The sequence below is a fragment of the Magnolia sinica genome, chromosome 8 (genome assembly GCF_029962835.1).
Source record: "Magnolia sinica isolate HGM2019 chromosome 8, MsV1, whole genome shotgun sequence".
NCBI lineage: Eukaryota > Viridiplantae > Streptophyta > Magnoliopsida > Magnoliales > Magnoliaceae > Magnolia > Magnolia sinica.
Window position 1 is genome coordinate 4,468,812 of NC_080580.1, and position 17,151 is coordinate 4,485,962.

The following is a 17,151-nucleotide window of genomic DNA, read 5'->3' on the forward strand; positions in this document are numbered from 1 at the left end:
AACTGTTTACGTGAGTGCTTTCTACGAGCTTCTACAGATAAGATAACCAAAAATCGTCGACTCGCTGTGTCGACCATGAAGATCAGCCTCCTTTTGATTCAGCCTATCTCAACCCTTGATTCCACATTGTTTGTCAGGTCAGTAAAATCGAACGTCAGACCCATGCACTAATCTCAGTTACACCGCTGCATTAATTCCATTTTTGTTCTATGACTCACTGAGTTAACTCAGTGAGTCAGTGTGTAGTTCATATTTGAAATTTGATTTAGAATTGAATATTTTGTAATCAGCATGTTAAGCATGATTTGAGCTTTAGGAATGTGAGCTATCCAAGGGCACCGGTCATTCGCTCTCATTTGCATTTCTTTTGACAACCGCATATTTCATACGCACATCAGATTGATAGCACATCAAATTGTTTATGAGTTACACGTGTGAGATAGGTGATCTTTTTTGTTGAGAATCTTATATTAGTTGTAGTTTGATTCCATTTGATTATATATTGCATATTGCAGATTTGATTTATTTGATTAATTGTTATGTATTGTAGATGAAATTAGCTTAATTATTGTTACTTGTTGTGTATGAAATTTATTTATTTTTCTATGTATTGTAAATTAAATTCTTTAATTATGGTTATATGCTGTAGGGAAAGATTATTTGATTATTTCTACTAGTTTAAATTACTAGTGCTCTGCTCTACAATGACCATTACGGTATTTTGTTATGGGTGCACTACCCAGGGTCATTTTGGAAAGGATAGGAATGAGTGTTCTACCCTATGTTATCCTTTAAAAGATAAACTGGGTGCTTTACCCTAAGTTTTTGTCCTTAAAAATTATATACTGGTGCTCTGTCATGAGTCATGTTGTAAAGGATCATTATGATTTTTTGTTATTGATGCTTTGCCAGGGTTATTCCCAAAAGAATGTTATTTTGTGTATCACTTGTGAAATTTAGCATTTGTGAACATTTGATCATTATCGTGTATTTCATGATGAATGATGTATTTGAATATTTGATTTATGACCCACGTTCAGTATGTTGTATTTTTTATTATATGTAAAATCAATTGAATGTACAATGAGCACTCTGCCTTGACAAAGTTAGAAAAGGAGAAAAGGATCAGGATAAACTATTTTATTTTGTTACTCGAAGTGGATATGCTGATGCTAATTTATTATTCTTTTATATTTGAAATTATAGATGCGTAAATATATTCCACGTGCACACATTTGTGAGCTATGGTCCCCAATAGGTATGAGACTATTCGAAATCAGGAGTTTAACATTTTGGAATAACTTTGCGTGTTATGTATGCCCTCACCAACCTGCAATACTATGTACTATGACTCAATTCATTGTTACATACTAATGTAAAATTTTCAATTTTACGAATAATGTGACCTTACAAGCCATCATGCTCACACCCGCTTTGATTATTTTACAAGACTTGTGTATAAAGAGTTAGCTAGGCAAGATTAAAAAAATTTCTTTCCATTTATTTAATAACTAGTTTAATTTCAATGTACTTTATTATTAATTGTTTTTTATATCAATGTAATTAGAGACTCAAAGATTGATTAATGAATATTTTTTTAATGACAACGATTATTGTTTCTTTTACTTTGTTTAATTGTCTTGAAAATACACGAAATTTATGTGAGTTATATATATATATATATATATAAACTCACGATCTTGAAATTTTGATTCGAGTATTGTCAACTTGGGTACTAAAGTTCAGAACGTGACAAAATGAACCATCAGTCTATCTTTGGCCGACGGCTTGGTTGGTCCTTTTATATGTTAAGTTCATCACATTCAACATATATACAATATTCTAGTAAGTTTGCAAGTTTGGCTGAGGTCTAATCTCTTGAATTCAAGACCCATTGATCTAATCTACTGGGGGATTTTTTATTTGACTCATTCAGATTTTTTATGCTTTTCAAAACGCATCAAAATGATTTTTTAAGGACAAGGCACGATCAAGGTTCTTAGATGGTCTAGACAATGAGCTAAGATCTAGTTTGCCAGGTTCTAGATCTATTAATCTAGTCTGTTAGTTGTTTCCAAAGACATAGAAGACCCTTATGACTTGACCCACTTGGATTTTTGTCGACTAAGGACAATTTTATCATAATGGATTATGAAGGTTTTTAAAAAGTCTTAACGATTAATCAAGAATTAATTTATCAGGTTGTGGTTCCGCCAATCTAATCTATTAGCTATTTTTGAGACGTGCCAAGAAACGAACCTTTTGGGTTCAGACAATCTAGTTTATTAGGCATATTTGATTTTTGAGCTCAATTGTAATTACTATGTAAATGGGTAATAATTATTTACCTATGTAATTATCACATCTTTCCCAATGTAGACATGACAACTTATTTTTTTAACACTTAAATTGAGAAATTTACAAAATCAATATGGGGCCTATCGTGATGTATGTGACTTATCCACACCAATCATTTGTTATGCCAGCTGAATTTAGGGCACGAGCAAGAAAAATGAGGCAGATCCAATGCTCAAATGGAGCACACCATATGAAATAACGGGAATCGAACACCTACTACTAAAAACTTCTTGGAGCCCTTTATCCAAGTTTAGAATTAAGCTGATACTTATGTTTCACCTTTATCCATGTCTGTGTGACATTGTGAACGAGATAGCTAATTTTGAAACGTACCAGCAACCTTTTCCTCAACTCATTCCAGCCTGGGATACTTTCTGAGTCCATCCAAGTCCATTAGCTGTTATGGAGACGAACCAAGGACCTTTCCCTTGACTCATTTGAGTTTGGGGTGCCTTCTGGGTCAGGAGTCCAATCGCCATTCTGAGAACAGCTTTTCTCATTTTGGATGGGATGCATACTCACAATAGAGATGATTGGATGTTCAGATCATCCAACAGGTGCCACTTCTAGGGATCAATCTTACGTGGTGGGTATGCATAGTGTAAATTCAATCAAATAGAAGCTTAGGTGGACCACACCACAGGGAACGGTTTAAAATCATGGCTATAATTTCAAGTTGTGTGGTCCACGTAAGTCTTGGAATGTTCTCATTTCTGAGGAGTCTGTTAATTCTACTCAACTGTAGCCCACCTGAGTGCTTCGTCAGGTCTGAGTTTTGGGTGGCTTAAAAATAAGGTGGCGCACCTGGTGGACGGTGTGGATCTCATCTACATAAAGTCGTTCGTTCAAGTCAGAGAAAGTAAAGGTCTCGAGAACGGTGGCTGATGGTCGGTGCTATTTGGGCCCCACCATGATGTATGTGTTTCATCCATTCCGTTCATACATTTTTACATATCATTTTACATTTTAGTATAAGAATGAGAAGGATATAAACCTCATGTGGACCACACCAGTGGAAAACAATAGTTATTGGATATCCACCATTAAAATCCTCCTAAGGCCCACTGTACTGTTTATTTGACATCCAATATTTTTATTAGGTCATACAGACCCAGATGAAGGGAAAAAACAAATATTAGCTTGATCCAAAACTTTTATGGCCCCCAAAAAATTTTTAATGGTCAACGTTCATTCAACAGTGTTTCCTGTAATGTGGTCCACTTGAAATTGGGATATACCTCGTTTTTACATGTATACATAAAATGATCTAGAAAAATATATGGACGGAATGGATGAAACACATACATCGTTGTGGGGCCCACGGAGCACCGACCATCGGCCATCGGCTGGTGGCAGGGGAGTAGCCAATCCGTTTCCAACGCTCTCTATCCGTACAAAAGTCCCGCCAGCGTTTTCGTTTCGTAAACGGTAGTTAACGCATACGGCTGCGCACGTTAGAATCTGGTGCGGCGACGGTCCCAAGCCCGCATGCAGCCAGGGAAAGAATTTGACGAACCTCGACCCAAGGATAAAATCACCCTATCCTTGATCCTTAAAATCATCCAAGTGGGACTATTTCATGAAAATCCTGACCATTTATCTGATATATAATAACATGGATGAAGGACTTCCAAAATTTCTCTTATTTCTAATAATTCTAATACCTTCAACTGGGCCATGAAAATTAAACGGTCAATAAGAAAATATAGAATATTCAAAGTAAAGCAGAAAAAGAAAATAGAAGATTAAATTCAAGAGCTTCCAATATCATATCAACGGCTCAGATCACTGATCTATTGTTGTAACTAGTACAAACTTAAGGGTCGATGATACTGTGACTATCTCAGGTAGAGGATCATATCATAGGTAAATCTGGTTAAAATGCTACCAGTCTACCGGTTGGACTATAAGTTACCGTACACGTGGCAGAAAATATTAACATATCAAAATCTAGACCGTCTAATAGCATTGAACCACTATAAGTATTATCCTACTCAAAAATTAGTGTCATCCACTCATCGAAATAATCAGGCGGAGCAAAATTGTGTTATTTTATATATCAGCGGATATAATTTATTTCAATGTAATGTCCCATATAAATGAGTAAATTTGCGTCTATATTTCTAAAATTTGATCCTCAATGGATTAAAAATACATTTGACGGAGTGGATACTATCATAAAAAATGATAAATCGAAAGTTATCCGGTGAGTGGACTGTAAGTAATCGTCCAACCGATTGGATGGGATTATTTCTTTGTCCTCGTTCCCCTTCCATGGAAGGAATGTTTTTCCGTCCATGAATGCATGCATGTCAGTCTCTCTCTCTTAAAAAGCAAGAAATAATAGAATAAAATAAAGCAAAAAAGAAAAAAAAGCGATGAGCGGTTTTCGGCTTTTAGGCTGGATTCTGATATTCCACCCACCATAAAGAAAAACCACTCTCATTCATTTCTCTCAAAACCGGTTTTCTCCTCAAAACCACCGGATCTCTCTCTGTGTTTCTCGATCTTTCCATGGATTCTTCGATTCGATTATTCAACAGAGAGAGAACTGTTCATCAGATACTCGGCGGAGGACTCGGTAAGGAAATCGAAAGAAAAGATATCGATTTCTCGCATATTTCCATTTTATCGGCCTTCAATTTATCGTCTCGAGATGCGTGTTTTATGGCGGCTGGATATCTTTTGTTTTAGATCTGTGATATGGGATGAGAGTTCTGTTGGTTTTATGAGAATTTTCATCTCATTTTCTAAGTTTTGGGGTTTTAGTTTTGTTTTTCTTTTGATTAGCTGTTATTTACTGGCCATTGGATCGTTCGAGATGGCATATTTGATGTTGCTTATGTTAAAAGTGCGTGATTCGTGAGAATCTGGATCTCAATGTCTCTTCAGTTTCTATTTCTCGGCTTTCAATTTCTCGTGTCGTGATTTCTGTTTTATGGCCGTTGGATCGTTTTTTTTTTTTTTGGTAATATATGGGATCTGTGATGTGAGTTTTGTTGGTTTTATGAGATTTTGAACTGGTTTTCTCGTTTTAGGGTTTTGTGGTGACTAGGGTTTTAGGTTTTCCCATTTGGAATTGACGGTTATTTACCGTTGGATCGTTTGAGACCCTCTTGCGATTTCCGGGTTTCGGGGTTTTATTGTAATTTAGGGTCTTGAGATCTTCGGTTCTAGTTTTAGGGTTTTCTGGCGAATTCCTTGGTTTTGTTTTTGCTGGTTAATGGATTGGTAGGGAATGGGAATAGAGTCGTTGATGGAAATTTTGTGACTCCATGTGATTTTGATCTCTTTTCCGGTATTAGGAATTTTTCGTGATTCAATTTCTTCTTCTTTCCCCGTGTTTTCTGGTTTGGGGGTTTATCCGGATTAGTGTTTTTTGATGTAAAGAAGCATCTATCAGATCCTTAGGGGCCCGTTTGGCCGGTCGGATTGGAAGGGCTTGGATGGTATTGGAAGGGATTGAAAGTCAAATCCTGGGATTGGCCTGGCGTGCCAAACAGAGGCGGTGATCTGATCCCAATCCCATGGATCTTAGGGCCCGTTTGGCCGGTCGGATTGGAAGGGATTGGAAGTTAAATTCCGGGATTGGCCGGGCGTGCCAAACATAGTCAGTGGTCTGATCCCAATCCCATGGATCTTAAGACAATCCACTGACAACACCATCATTACCTTTAAATCCCATCCAATCCACCCTAAACCGTTCAAATTTGCCCAGGACGTGTTTGGTTTGAGGGATTGGAAAGGATGAGAAGGTCTAATCCCGGGATTAGCCGGGCGTGCCAAACAGACCGGATTCAGCAATCCAGGGATATAGCAATCCCATGGATCTCCAGACAATCCACCGACAACGCCATCATTACCTAGAAATCCATGCCATCCACCCTATTACCATTCAATCCCTTCCAATCCACCCGGCCAAACGGGCCCTTAAGACAATCCATTGACAACACCATCATTACCTTTAAATCCCATCCAATCCAACCTAATCCTTTCAAATTTGCCTGGGACGTGTTTGGTTTGAGGGATTGGAAGGGATGAGAAGGTTTAATCCCAGGATTGGCCGGGCGCACCAAACAGATTGAATATAGCAATCCAGGGATATTGCAATCCCATGGATCTCCAGACAATCCACTGACAACATCATCATTACCTAGAAATCCATGCCATCCACTCTAATACCATTCAATCCCTCCCAATCCACCCGGCCAAACGGGCCCTAGATGAATTCTTAATGCAGGAAATGTTGCTGATTTTCCTGAATTATATCTTCTTCTTTTTTCTTTTTTGTATTTTTTTTTTTTCCGGGGGGGGGGAGGACTCAGATATTCAGTATTTAGGTTTTTATGGTGGTTTAGGGTTTTTAGTGATCTCTTCGAGAAGGGATTGTCTGGATGCCTATAAAGTTTTAAGTTATAAACACTTTCACATGCAATTCTCTTTGGTTTCGAAGTGTTCAAGTGTTTACAGGCAAACATATTATGTGTTTGGCTAACCTGGAAAGTGTTTACAAAAGTATTCACACCACATAGAGCTTGGGATGGTAAAGTCCCACCAAAATCTGCAAATAACATAAAAAGGGCTTGATTTTTTTTTGAGGCCCTAGGAGAGCATCAATGTAAGCATGTCTTGGACAGATTGGATGTCCAGCACCAATCGCAGTGGCCCCCAACGCAATCTGGAAGATTTTTAATGGTCGGATTACCATCCCAAATGATCAGTCTCATGTGGTCCATTTGATGATCAATTTAAGCTCTTTTTTAGCCCATAGCGGAGCATCAAGGGACGCTCATGATGAACAGCCTAGATTTACTGTATACATCATTTTGGATCCGGCACAGCATGAGTGTGATCAACCATCGTGTTCTACCATATGTAATGCTGTAAAGACTTCACTTGTAATGCTGTAAAAAAGAGAGGGTGAATTCACCTAAGGCAAATATTGCCATCCAGACACCTGCCTGTAAAGTGTTTACCAGTAAACCCCTTACAGCTAAAAGGATTTTGCAGGCATCCAGATTACCCTGAAGGGATTTGTAACAAATTTTGTATCCCCAAATATTTGATCCTGGAGAATGCTCACATGGTAACTACCATGGCTGTGGGGCCCAATCATGATGTGGTTGTGGAATTTAAATTGTGAATCAATCGTGCAACATACCAAGAATGATCCTGATCCAAAACTATGGTGGACACACTACGGGGAACAATATTCAATCATACTCAAAACCTATGCATATATGTGGTGTGGCCCACTTGAACTTTGGAAAGATCTGCATTTTGGTGGCCCTTCATCCTGGTTGGCTGCACCTGATGACTGGGCTGAATGGCATACATAAACAACATGGTGGACCCCACATTCCATATGGAATTTTTTTTGGTTGGCGTCACCCTCCCCAATGTCCCCCATTGATCCCTTGGGTGTAGCCCACTTGAGTTCCGGATCAGGCTGGGTTTTGGCATCTAGGCCTCACATGGGAGCGCTCATCTAATGGATGGGTTGCATGGCACTAACTGATTGTGTTGGGCCCCCACACAGCTCAAAAGCATGGTAATTACCATGCGTTCAAAAACTTGATCATTCTCTGCTTTCTAAATTAGGTTATCATGGGGATTTTGTGCTTTCTTCGATATTCTTTTACTTCTAGTTTAGTTTTAAGGGGTTTTGGGGTTTCCAGATGGCTTTTTTGAAGATCCATTGATTTAGGTTTTTTTTTTTTCCCTTAATAAGTAACCACTAATTTTGTTTTGAAGCTTCCAAAGAAGTAGGGAGCTACCATCTAATACAATTTTTTTGCTTTGTTATGGTACGAATCCACATGTAGTTGCTAAGCGAGCCCTCCTATGATCAACAAATATAGTTGGATTGGAGGATTCATTCATAGATTGCACACAACCCAAAAATAACCATGATCGGATAATCACAGCCATAAAATTGAGGGTGTGAAATTAGCACCATTTTCCATTCAGAAAAAGGGAGTGCACAATGGACAATAAGAGTAGAAATGGTATTGATATCCAATCGGTAAGCCCTTAGAATGGCTGTGATAATCAGATTAGAGTGATATTGGGGTCACATCCAATTCACAATGGACCCCCCCAATGGTCCATCATTATCATATGTGGGCTCACTTGGGCTCCACATGTAAAGCCACACTGATAAGTATGAAGAATTCGTACTTGATCAGATAGATCTGGAAGGAAATATTGAATAGGGCATTTTTAATAGATTCCCTTGATTCAATCTTGATTCAACATGCATCTATCTCATGTTCCTGGTATTATAGCTTACGATGGTGTGGTTTAACAGTTGCAGATGTGATGTTATGGAGACAAAGAAATGTAACGGTGGGAATACTGTTTGTAACTCTTGCTGCATGGGTGGTTTTTGAGAGATCTGGTTATACTCTGATGTCACTTGTTGCTAATGTCCTCCTGCTCTTGATTGTCATTCTCTTCCTCTGGGCAAAATCTGCAGCAATTCTCAACAGGTAAATTCGTGGCCTTGTTGAGCTTTGGTAAGAGCCAGAGGTATAAGATTTTATTTTATTTTTGTCTTTCTTTAGTTCTGAATGTTGTGCTGTCAGATTTCTGTAGACTAGTAAATGGACTCCACAATCTGAAGTTTGTATCAAATGAGTTCAGAAAGTTGGTTAAATTATCTCCATGAAAAGGAGAGCATGGAACGTAGCAACAAAAAGTAGTATGGAATGTAAGTAGCTAGAAACTGATAAATTTCAGAAACAAAATTCTTGTTGCTAGTCTTGAGATTAGTGACGCTTATCAATTATGATGCAGTGCGGAGTGGGAATTGAGCCATATTGGAAAGAATTTTAATTTGAAGTTGTGGAACTTCTTGCTAATAAGCTCTGCACGATAAGCAAAAGTTGAAATCAGGACTGTGAGTGAACTTCAAGTCGTCTTCTGGAGCATCCCACCCTTAGAAATGAATCAAATGATAGAACGAAGGGCGTCGCACCACTAGAAATGATAGGGCTAAGGCATAACCCTACTAGAAAGGATAGAATTCAGAGGTAGCTATCTAGGTGGAAAAGCAAACATTTATCTTTTGGGGCTGTATATCACATTTAGAAATGATAGAACCAAGGGCATTGCACCACTTATAGGACTAAGGCATTACCCCACTAGAAGGATAGATTTCAGAGGAAGCTATCTAGGTGGAAAAGTAAACATTTATCTTTCGGGGATTGTTTCACATTAGTCAAAGCTGGTCTATCTAATCAGCTAGCATATTACATGGCTCTTTTCCAATGTCTATCTAGTGTTATTGCAAGCATAGAAAGAATCCAAAGGGAGTGCTTTTGGAGGGGGAGGAGAAGAAATTCCACTTGGGATTGGTGGAATTCAAAAGTAGATTTGGAAAGGAAAACATCATATATGAGGAAACGCGTAGATCACGAAATCTGTGGAAAAGAATCTTAAAAAGGTTAGTTGTTTTAGTTTCCATCTCATCCAAGGAAATGTGGGATGGTCAATGGTCAAAAACTGAAATCTAGTTCTCAAAAAGTGTGAAAATGAGGATTATAAAGTTATTGGCAGGAAAGGGAAAATGCCTCCTTTTTAGGAAAACAGTGGAAAGGAAAACCATTTTCACATGTTTATTGTCACAATCGGCAAAAAAGTTCACATCCGTGGAAGATGGTTTCTTTTCCATGGTTACGTTTCTTTATTTCTACTAAAATAAAGGAAAATGTAATAATTATCCAATGATTATTTTCATGAGCACTATTGAAACATGGATTCCATTTTTAGGGGTCTTGTTTAGATAGCAAGTGGAAATCTCATATTTATTAGACAATAGTCACCTTGTATCTTGTGCTAGAGAATTCTAACCATGGAAAATGCCAATGATTGCTTTATAGAATTTACTATTTTCTTTGATATCCAAACAACACAATAAGTCACATCATTGAAAAACATTTTCCACTCATATTTAAAAACAAATGGGGTTTGCATGGCAAGGAGAATGAGATATTGGCATAAGATCGCTGAAATTGTTCAATTTTCCCCTATTAGCTAAGCAGTTGTGGAGGTTTGGAGAGGAAAAAGATAGTCTATGGAACAATGTGGTTTCATGTACTTATGGTGAGGATAATGGTGAGGATGGATGTGGGTAGTTCATTGCTTCTTCAACTTCGTACAAGACTTGGGTTTATGGAAGGTGGCCCAAAAAGTTGAACTCTTTTAAAGAGGAAATTGGTGCAAGGATGGTCCTTGCATTGTTGCATTCCCTCACTTTATGTAGGGTGGTGAGGGAAAAGGACTCCCTCATTTCGCAATGTGTGTTGAGGCTGGGGGAAGCAAATGGTATGGAATCCAACCTTCAGAAGGAATCTCACTGGTTCGGAGATAAGCAAGATCTTTAGCATGATGGAGAAGCTTTACAATTAAGGCAATAGTTTTTCGAATAGGGATAGATGGGTGTGAAACCAACATTTAAGGTATCATCAGAAACTGGTACATATTGGTACATATCAGTATTGTCCATGAACAATATGACTGTATCAGCCTCGTATTGGCCCGAAGCAGCCTGATACAAGGCAATACTTATGGTCTCGGTGGTGAACAATACTTTACACAACACACCTATTTCAACCTTGTGGAGAACCCAAGCAGATCTAGCTATGTAGGGGATTCTTGCTGAATTCCTTTTAGGATATGTTTGGGAATGAGGATTCCTTGGGAAGCAATTTTTTTTTTTTTTTCCCGTGGATATGGTATTTTTTGCTATTTGTATTATAAAAAAGTAGCCGTGGAAAACTGGAAATTGACCGTCATGATTACCCTTTTCCTTGTAAAGGTAGCCTTTTGATCTCCTCGCGAAAAGCTAATCCATGGAGATTTCATGGTAATGTGAGTCAACTCTTGATGTTGACCATTGACCTTAGGTTGATTTCCATGGAAGTCAACGTGAAAATCAAACAACATATATCAACAATTGATTGACGAAACATTTTTTCATATCTACTGATTTTTAGGTTGACTAAGGACAAGGGTGGGTTTCTATATCCACGTTTAGAAGTCACCCTACTTGAGCGGGCCCTTAGGCCATATTTGGATAGGTGGAATCCATAGGAAATGAAACTTTTCCTTTGATTTAACATTTTTATGTTGTTTGAATGGTAAAGAAAAGAGCGAATTCAACAAAGCAATCATTAGATTTATTCATAGTTAGGATTTTCTGGTACAAGAAATGAGATGACTGTTGTCTAATGAATATGAGATTTCCACTCGATATCTGAACAAGACTTTTAAAATCGGAATTCATTTTTCAATAGTGCTCATTGAAATAATCATTGGATAATTATTACTTTTTCCATGTTTTTTTTTTCCCTTGCACTCAATGTATCCAAACATGGCCTGTATTCCACAATCCTAAATCATTCTCGCCCTCGACACAAGGATCTTATTCATCTTATTTGGAGGCATTTGGGACCCCAATAGTGGTGGCCTTCTTTTTGCTGGTTAGCGGATAAAAGCAAAATCCTTGTACTAGATGACCTGAGAAAAAGGAATAGGATACTACCAAATGGATGCAGCTTGTGTTTGCATGATGAAGAGACTGGATCATCTGTCTTACACTGCACGTTTTCTCGTAAAGTTTGGAAGAGATTTTTTGCACTGCTGGAAATCGAATGGGTCATGCCGAAGAAAATCAGGGATGGTTTTCTCATGTGGCTCATCCTTCTGTTCAGAAGGAAAAAGAGGACTCTTTGGTACGGTGGTACCCGTTTCTCCTTGCCCCACCATATGGGCAATTTGGATTGAGCAGAATGGCAAAACCTTTTCAGACAAGTCTTCTAATCGTGATCAAGTGTTCCACAAAGCCAAATGGGTTGTTGTGGTATAGGTGACGCCACTAAACCTTTTGAAGGGAGCCTAGTGGAGGCTTTTCAGAATAGCTAGGGGGACATATTGTTGCAGCTGGGGAGCCCAGTGGGGTACATTATCTGACCTGACCAGTATGGGGCCCAGTAATCTGGTTTGATGACCTGTGGGGCCCACCATTTTGATCTGATTACCTATCTGATCTACCAATCAGACTGTAGGTAGCAGTTTGTTGCAATTGCAGGCCTAGACGCATCAGTCTCCCTTGGTTTGGAAAGAACCCACCCATGAGTTCAACTTCAGTGCTAAACCCATCACCATGATAAGCTGGTGTATATGCTTGTTCTTTAGCTTTGTCAGAAGTATCAATGTAATACTATGCATCAGCCTAGCACAACTTTCAGATTCCACTGTAAACCACGGTGCTTCTGATTTAGATTCTGTGCAACTCAAACAGTCTGTTGTGTTTTCAAGTTGCTTCCAGGTCCTTGAGTTGTTGGCTCTAATCGTCATGTCACAGTTCATATATCCATGTTTACCTTGACAGTTTCCGTTTGACTAGCCATTAATCTATTTGTCAAATTTTCATGGATCCATAAAGGAAAAAAGAAGAAGAAGAAGAAGAAACTTATAAGAGGATGAAGAAGAATGAGACAAAAGATTTCAACTTAAGAACTAATGTCTAATTTGAATTTTGACGACCAAATTCATGGAGATAAGGATAGTCAGCAAATTACTTGGACCTCTTTAATATGATATGCCCAAGGTAGTTGATATCGGTAATGGTAGCCATAATGGTCACCACCGTTACTGTTACAATACAGGCCGTAATGGCCTTTGTGGCCATTGTAACAGCTGTTACAGACTTTTTTTTTTTGAAAAAAAAAAAAAAATCCATTTCAGCCCTATTACAGGGCTGTCAGGGGCTGTTTTTTCTGTAACATAATGCGTAAGGTTTACCTCTGTTACCATTACGGAACAGTGGTTATGTAACCATTTTGGCATATCATGGATATGTCACACATGCAAACAATCAAGGCCATCTAGTTAGATCCATAAGCCCCTGAATCCAACCAGATCATAGATATAGTCATCAGAGCATGGATCTGATCCAGGTCTTCCATCCTCCAATCTGGATCAACCATATGGTCGAAGTTTATGATCTGGATAGTTGAATGTTCCAGATTGGCAATATTAATGGATCATTAATCAATGACCAGCATTTCAACCCAGATGATTCAGATCTTTAGTCAAGATCCTTAGATGCCCCTAATCTAAGCCTCATACAATCTCTTAGTTGTTAAGAGCTGTCTGGGACCCATCCAATGGATGGATGACCTGGAACGATATGGTTTTGTAGACCCATCTGATGAGGGGCTTCGTACAAACCATACTACCCTAAGAGCAAATATTGTTTGATGCAATTGAGCATCTTGAGTAGTTTGGTGGTATTGGATACATTAGCTTTAGTTAGCTTCCTTTATTTACTTCAAGGTATGTTTTGAATCAGGATAGGGAAGTATTCAAACAATAGGAAACAAGCAAGAGTTTTAACTTGAAGTGGTATTTTCATTGTAAACAGGTCTTTAAATAGACCTTCAGATCCATAAATATGAACCATGTTGTTCTATTGTTTACTTGTAATAAAGTTCTTGAATTATTCTTTGAAGAGTGCTTCTTCTTGTTTATTCCTAGTTCTAGCAGCTAGAAGGCTGTTGGATAATCATCCACAGTCCATTGTTTGTGTTTAGTTGTCAATCTTGTGGCATCTAAAATTGGATTTGCATGCCGAAGTGGTACATATACCTCTACTTTCCAAATGAGTTATTTCCATCCTTCCGCTTTCATCATTTTGACTGCTAATGGTATATATTGAAATTGTTCTCAATGGTCTTGAGCACAGGCCTCCTCCACCCTTACCAAATCTGCAACTCTCAGAGGAAGTGGTGAATGAAGCAGCAGTCTTTGTCCAATCTCGAGTGAATAATATACTCTCGGTCTCTCACGATATTGCCCTCGGAAAGGATTCAAGGCTTTTCCTTAAAGTAGCTGTGTATCTATGGCTGATTTCAGTTGTTGGCAGCTTGACTGATTTTCTTACCTTGGGTTATACAGGTAAGTTTCAATTCTCAAAAAAGGTATAAAATACTTGTCCGCACATACACAGTCATAAGGATTGACCATGCTCCTTGTATCATAAGGCTGACTTGTATGTTGGAATTTTTTGAGCATTTTGTAATCATTGGGAAGTTGGAATTACTTCCAGGATTTTCAAGAAAGTAATTCCTGATTAGTGGGAAGCTACTCAGGGAATTTTGGCAAGTACTTATTACCTCTGATTCATGGTTTTAATACTGACGAGTCTGATACTAGTTGTTCGAGTTGACTTGGATTCGTTGGTACCTGATCCAGCTTACTACCATGAGTTGCCCCTTGAATCATCCCCGACTCGGGCAAGTCAGGTCAATTCAGCCCCCGACTCAGATGCATCATGACTCAACTAAGGGCCAAACGGTCGATCAGGGTCTCTGAGTTATAAAACCATGCTCTGATTTTCCTGGAATTATTTTCATATTTTCCAAAACCTTTATGTCTACCTTCTGTTTCCGGCAGGCCTTGTCATCGTCCTTACCGTTCCTGCCTTGTATGAGAAGTATGAAGATCGTATCGATGGATTTGCTATGACAGCATACATGAAAATGAAGGAACTTTACATGAGATTAGACGCTGAGTGTTTCAGCAAAATTAGGAGATGGATTCTAGAGAAGAGGAAGCTGAGTTGATCTTGCCTTCCTGTATATCATGTGTGCCGTATCTCGAACACTGTTAGTTTTTTCGTGAGTGTTTGGGTTTTTTTTTTTTTCGGTTTTTGTTTTCCATTTCCTTTCTATACCACAACTCAGAGGTTTTGGAATTTTGAGTCTGCGGTGGGTTTGAAATCTTTCAGCGACAGGCACCTGAGAATTGGTGAAATTGGTGTTGTTTATTGGGGTTTGATATATAGAGGGTGTAGCTTCGGTTTGATACATAGGGGGCTTGGTTTGTGTTGATTGGAAGTTTGGGGCGTCTGTTTTGAATTGTAATGAATGAGAATGAAATTGGGAGAGTTCTGCTGAAGGGGAGATATATTGGTGAGACTAAAATCCATGTATTCTGCCCCCAGTAAAGAGGGGAAATGCAGGTGGTGTGATATGAGATACACACACACACACACACACGTTCTTAATACTTTTGTACTGTTGCAATGCACTTTTCAGAGCAGTGATGGCGATGGGAACATCTGAGCCATCCTTTTATTGGGGTTCCATCATGAATGTGGGAAGCCTGACCAAAATATCAGCTTGGTCCGTTCATCAGGCAGGCCAGCATGGGCAAATAGAATATGGGGTCCATTGCAATGCACTTTTCAGAGCAGTGATGGCATTAGTTTCTTTTCTTTTAATCTCCCCTCAGTTTCATCCATGCGTGGCCCACTTAATGAACTGACTTGCATGATATCTGGGCCAGTGTGGGCCAATAAGCTGATCCAAATCGTTGATATAATGGGGTTTATTGTCGATGGCCCATGCACTAAAAAATCTCCCGGATTGGAAGAATACAGCTTTAGAATATCTGCAATTTTTTCTTAATAGGAAATATGACCAAAGCTATGTTTTCTTTGTTAATGGGCAACCTGCTGGCGGAGATTCTGTGATGCATGAAGGACCAATAGTGGGGGCTGCTATATCAACGGTCTGGACCACATTATGATGGGCCACACTTCTAAAAACTGAAAGGTTGGGACGTGCCCTAGCCGAGTGCTGCTTAATGCCTTTGTTTTTTAAAGGAGGCTCAGCTGCTCTTTATATGGTAAACTTTGTGGGTGTGGCTGAAGCTAGGGCACACCTGGTGGATTTCCCTGGATCTCCTCAATGCTGACATTGTGGATCTTGAAAAGCAAGGCCATGACAAAGCCATCTCTCCGCAATGCACATGGCAGGTTGATACATCAAGTAAATAATGCACATTGATTTGGATCATCATAGCCACCTGAACGGTGACTTTCTGAACAACAGCATAAAGCAGGTTTGATTTTAGAAGGGCTAGGTTCATCTGTTAGGTGTGGTTTTATAAAACGGTCCATCTATAGCTGGGTCCCTAGTTGAATGGTTTTGATTGACATATCAACCTGCCAAATGTACTTTGGATAGTTGTGAGAATGGGCCTGGTGCCCGGCCCTTCAGGACCAGGGCGTGGATCTCAAAGATTGGCTCGGGGGCCGGGCTGGGCTTGGGCAATGACTAATGGCCCTGTTTGGCTGTTGGCCCATTCCAGTCATCAAGTTGGCCACATCATCATCTAACCCTCATCTCCATTAGGTGGAGTCATCTACATCAATCCTGCTCAGCCATACCACTCTATCAAGAGTTGGACCTTTATTTGGACGATAAGCTGGCAAGCCTTTTCTTAGAACCTTAGACTATGCCCTGTTGGGCCTCTTCTTGCCTTTTTAAAGTTTTAATTATACCAAACATGACCACACTATGCAAATCTACTTTCCTTTATCTTGTCATCTATTGGTACTAATATTAAGTTCCTCCACATTTTAAAATCTTCCCCGTCTCGCCTCTCATCTAGTTCAACATCCTCAGTTCAATTGCACTCATCCTATGAATATATTGTTCCTTATCTATCCAACATTTTATCCCATAAATCATGTTTGGTCTTATAGCTATCCTCTAAAATTTTTAATTTCACTTTCACTTTAAGTTGTACACTATGATTACATAAACATCCATAGGCACATCTTCATTCTTCCATCCATCTTGAATTTCTCAGTCAACATCCTTTTCAATCTTTTGCACAATACACTTATGAATTATTGACCTGAGATAGTGGTCATTTTGGAAATTTTCTTGATCAACGATCTTAACAAATTTCTTACTTTCAATTTCATTATTACTA

At 38.9% G+C, this 17,151-nt stretch overlaps 1 protein-coding gene and 1 long non-coding RNA gene across 5 annotated transcripts; one reads left to right on the top strand and one right to left on the bottom strand.

Annotated features, from left to right (window-relative positions):
- Nucleotides 1-4,663: 4,663 nt before the first annotated feature.
- LOC131252654 (reticulon-like protein B12) lies at nucleotides 4,664-15,324 on the top strand. Of its 4 annotated transcripts, none has more exons than XR_009174630.1 (5): nucleotides 4,665-4,939; nucleotides 8,669-8,849; nucleotides 14,111-14,322; nucleotides 14,821-15,044; nucleotides 15,155-15,324. XR_009174630.1 is itself a non-coding variant. In XM_058253314.1 (4 exons), the coding sequence occupies exons 1-4, from the start codon at nucleotides 4,873-4,875 to the stop codon at nucleotides 14,988-14,990; spliced, it is 624 nt and encodes a 207-aa protein (XP_058109297.1). In that variant the 5' UTR covers nucleotides 4,664-4,872; the 3' UTR covers nucleotides 14,991-15,324. The 4 variants fall into 4 exon arrangements, 2 of the variants coding, with proteins under 2 accessions (XP_058109297.1, XP_058109296.1); XR_009174629.1 differs by having other exon boundaries at nucleotides 15,161-15,324; XM_058253314.1 differs by having other exon boundaries at nucleotides 4,664-4,939; nucleotides 8,675-8,849; nucleotides 14,821-15,324.
- Nucleotides 15,325-15,874: 550 nt separating this feature from the next.
- Nucleotides 15,875-16,294, bottom strand: LOC131252655 (uncharacterized). The gene is made up of 2 exons (XR_009174631.1): nucleotides 16,063-16,294; nucleotides 15,875-15,966 (listed from the first exon to the last, which is right to left on the bottom strand). It is a non-coding gene; the product is annotated as an uncharacterized LOC131252655 (long non-coding RNA).
- Between the last annotated feature and the right edge of the window lie 857 nt (nucleotides 16,295-17,151).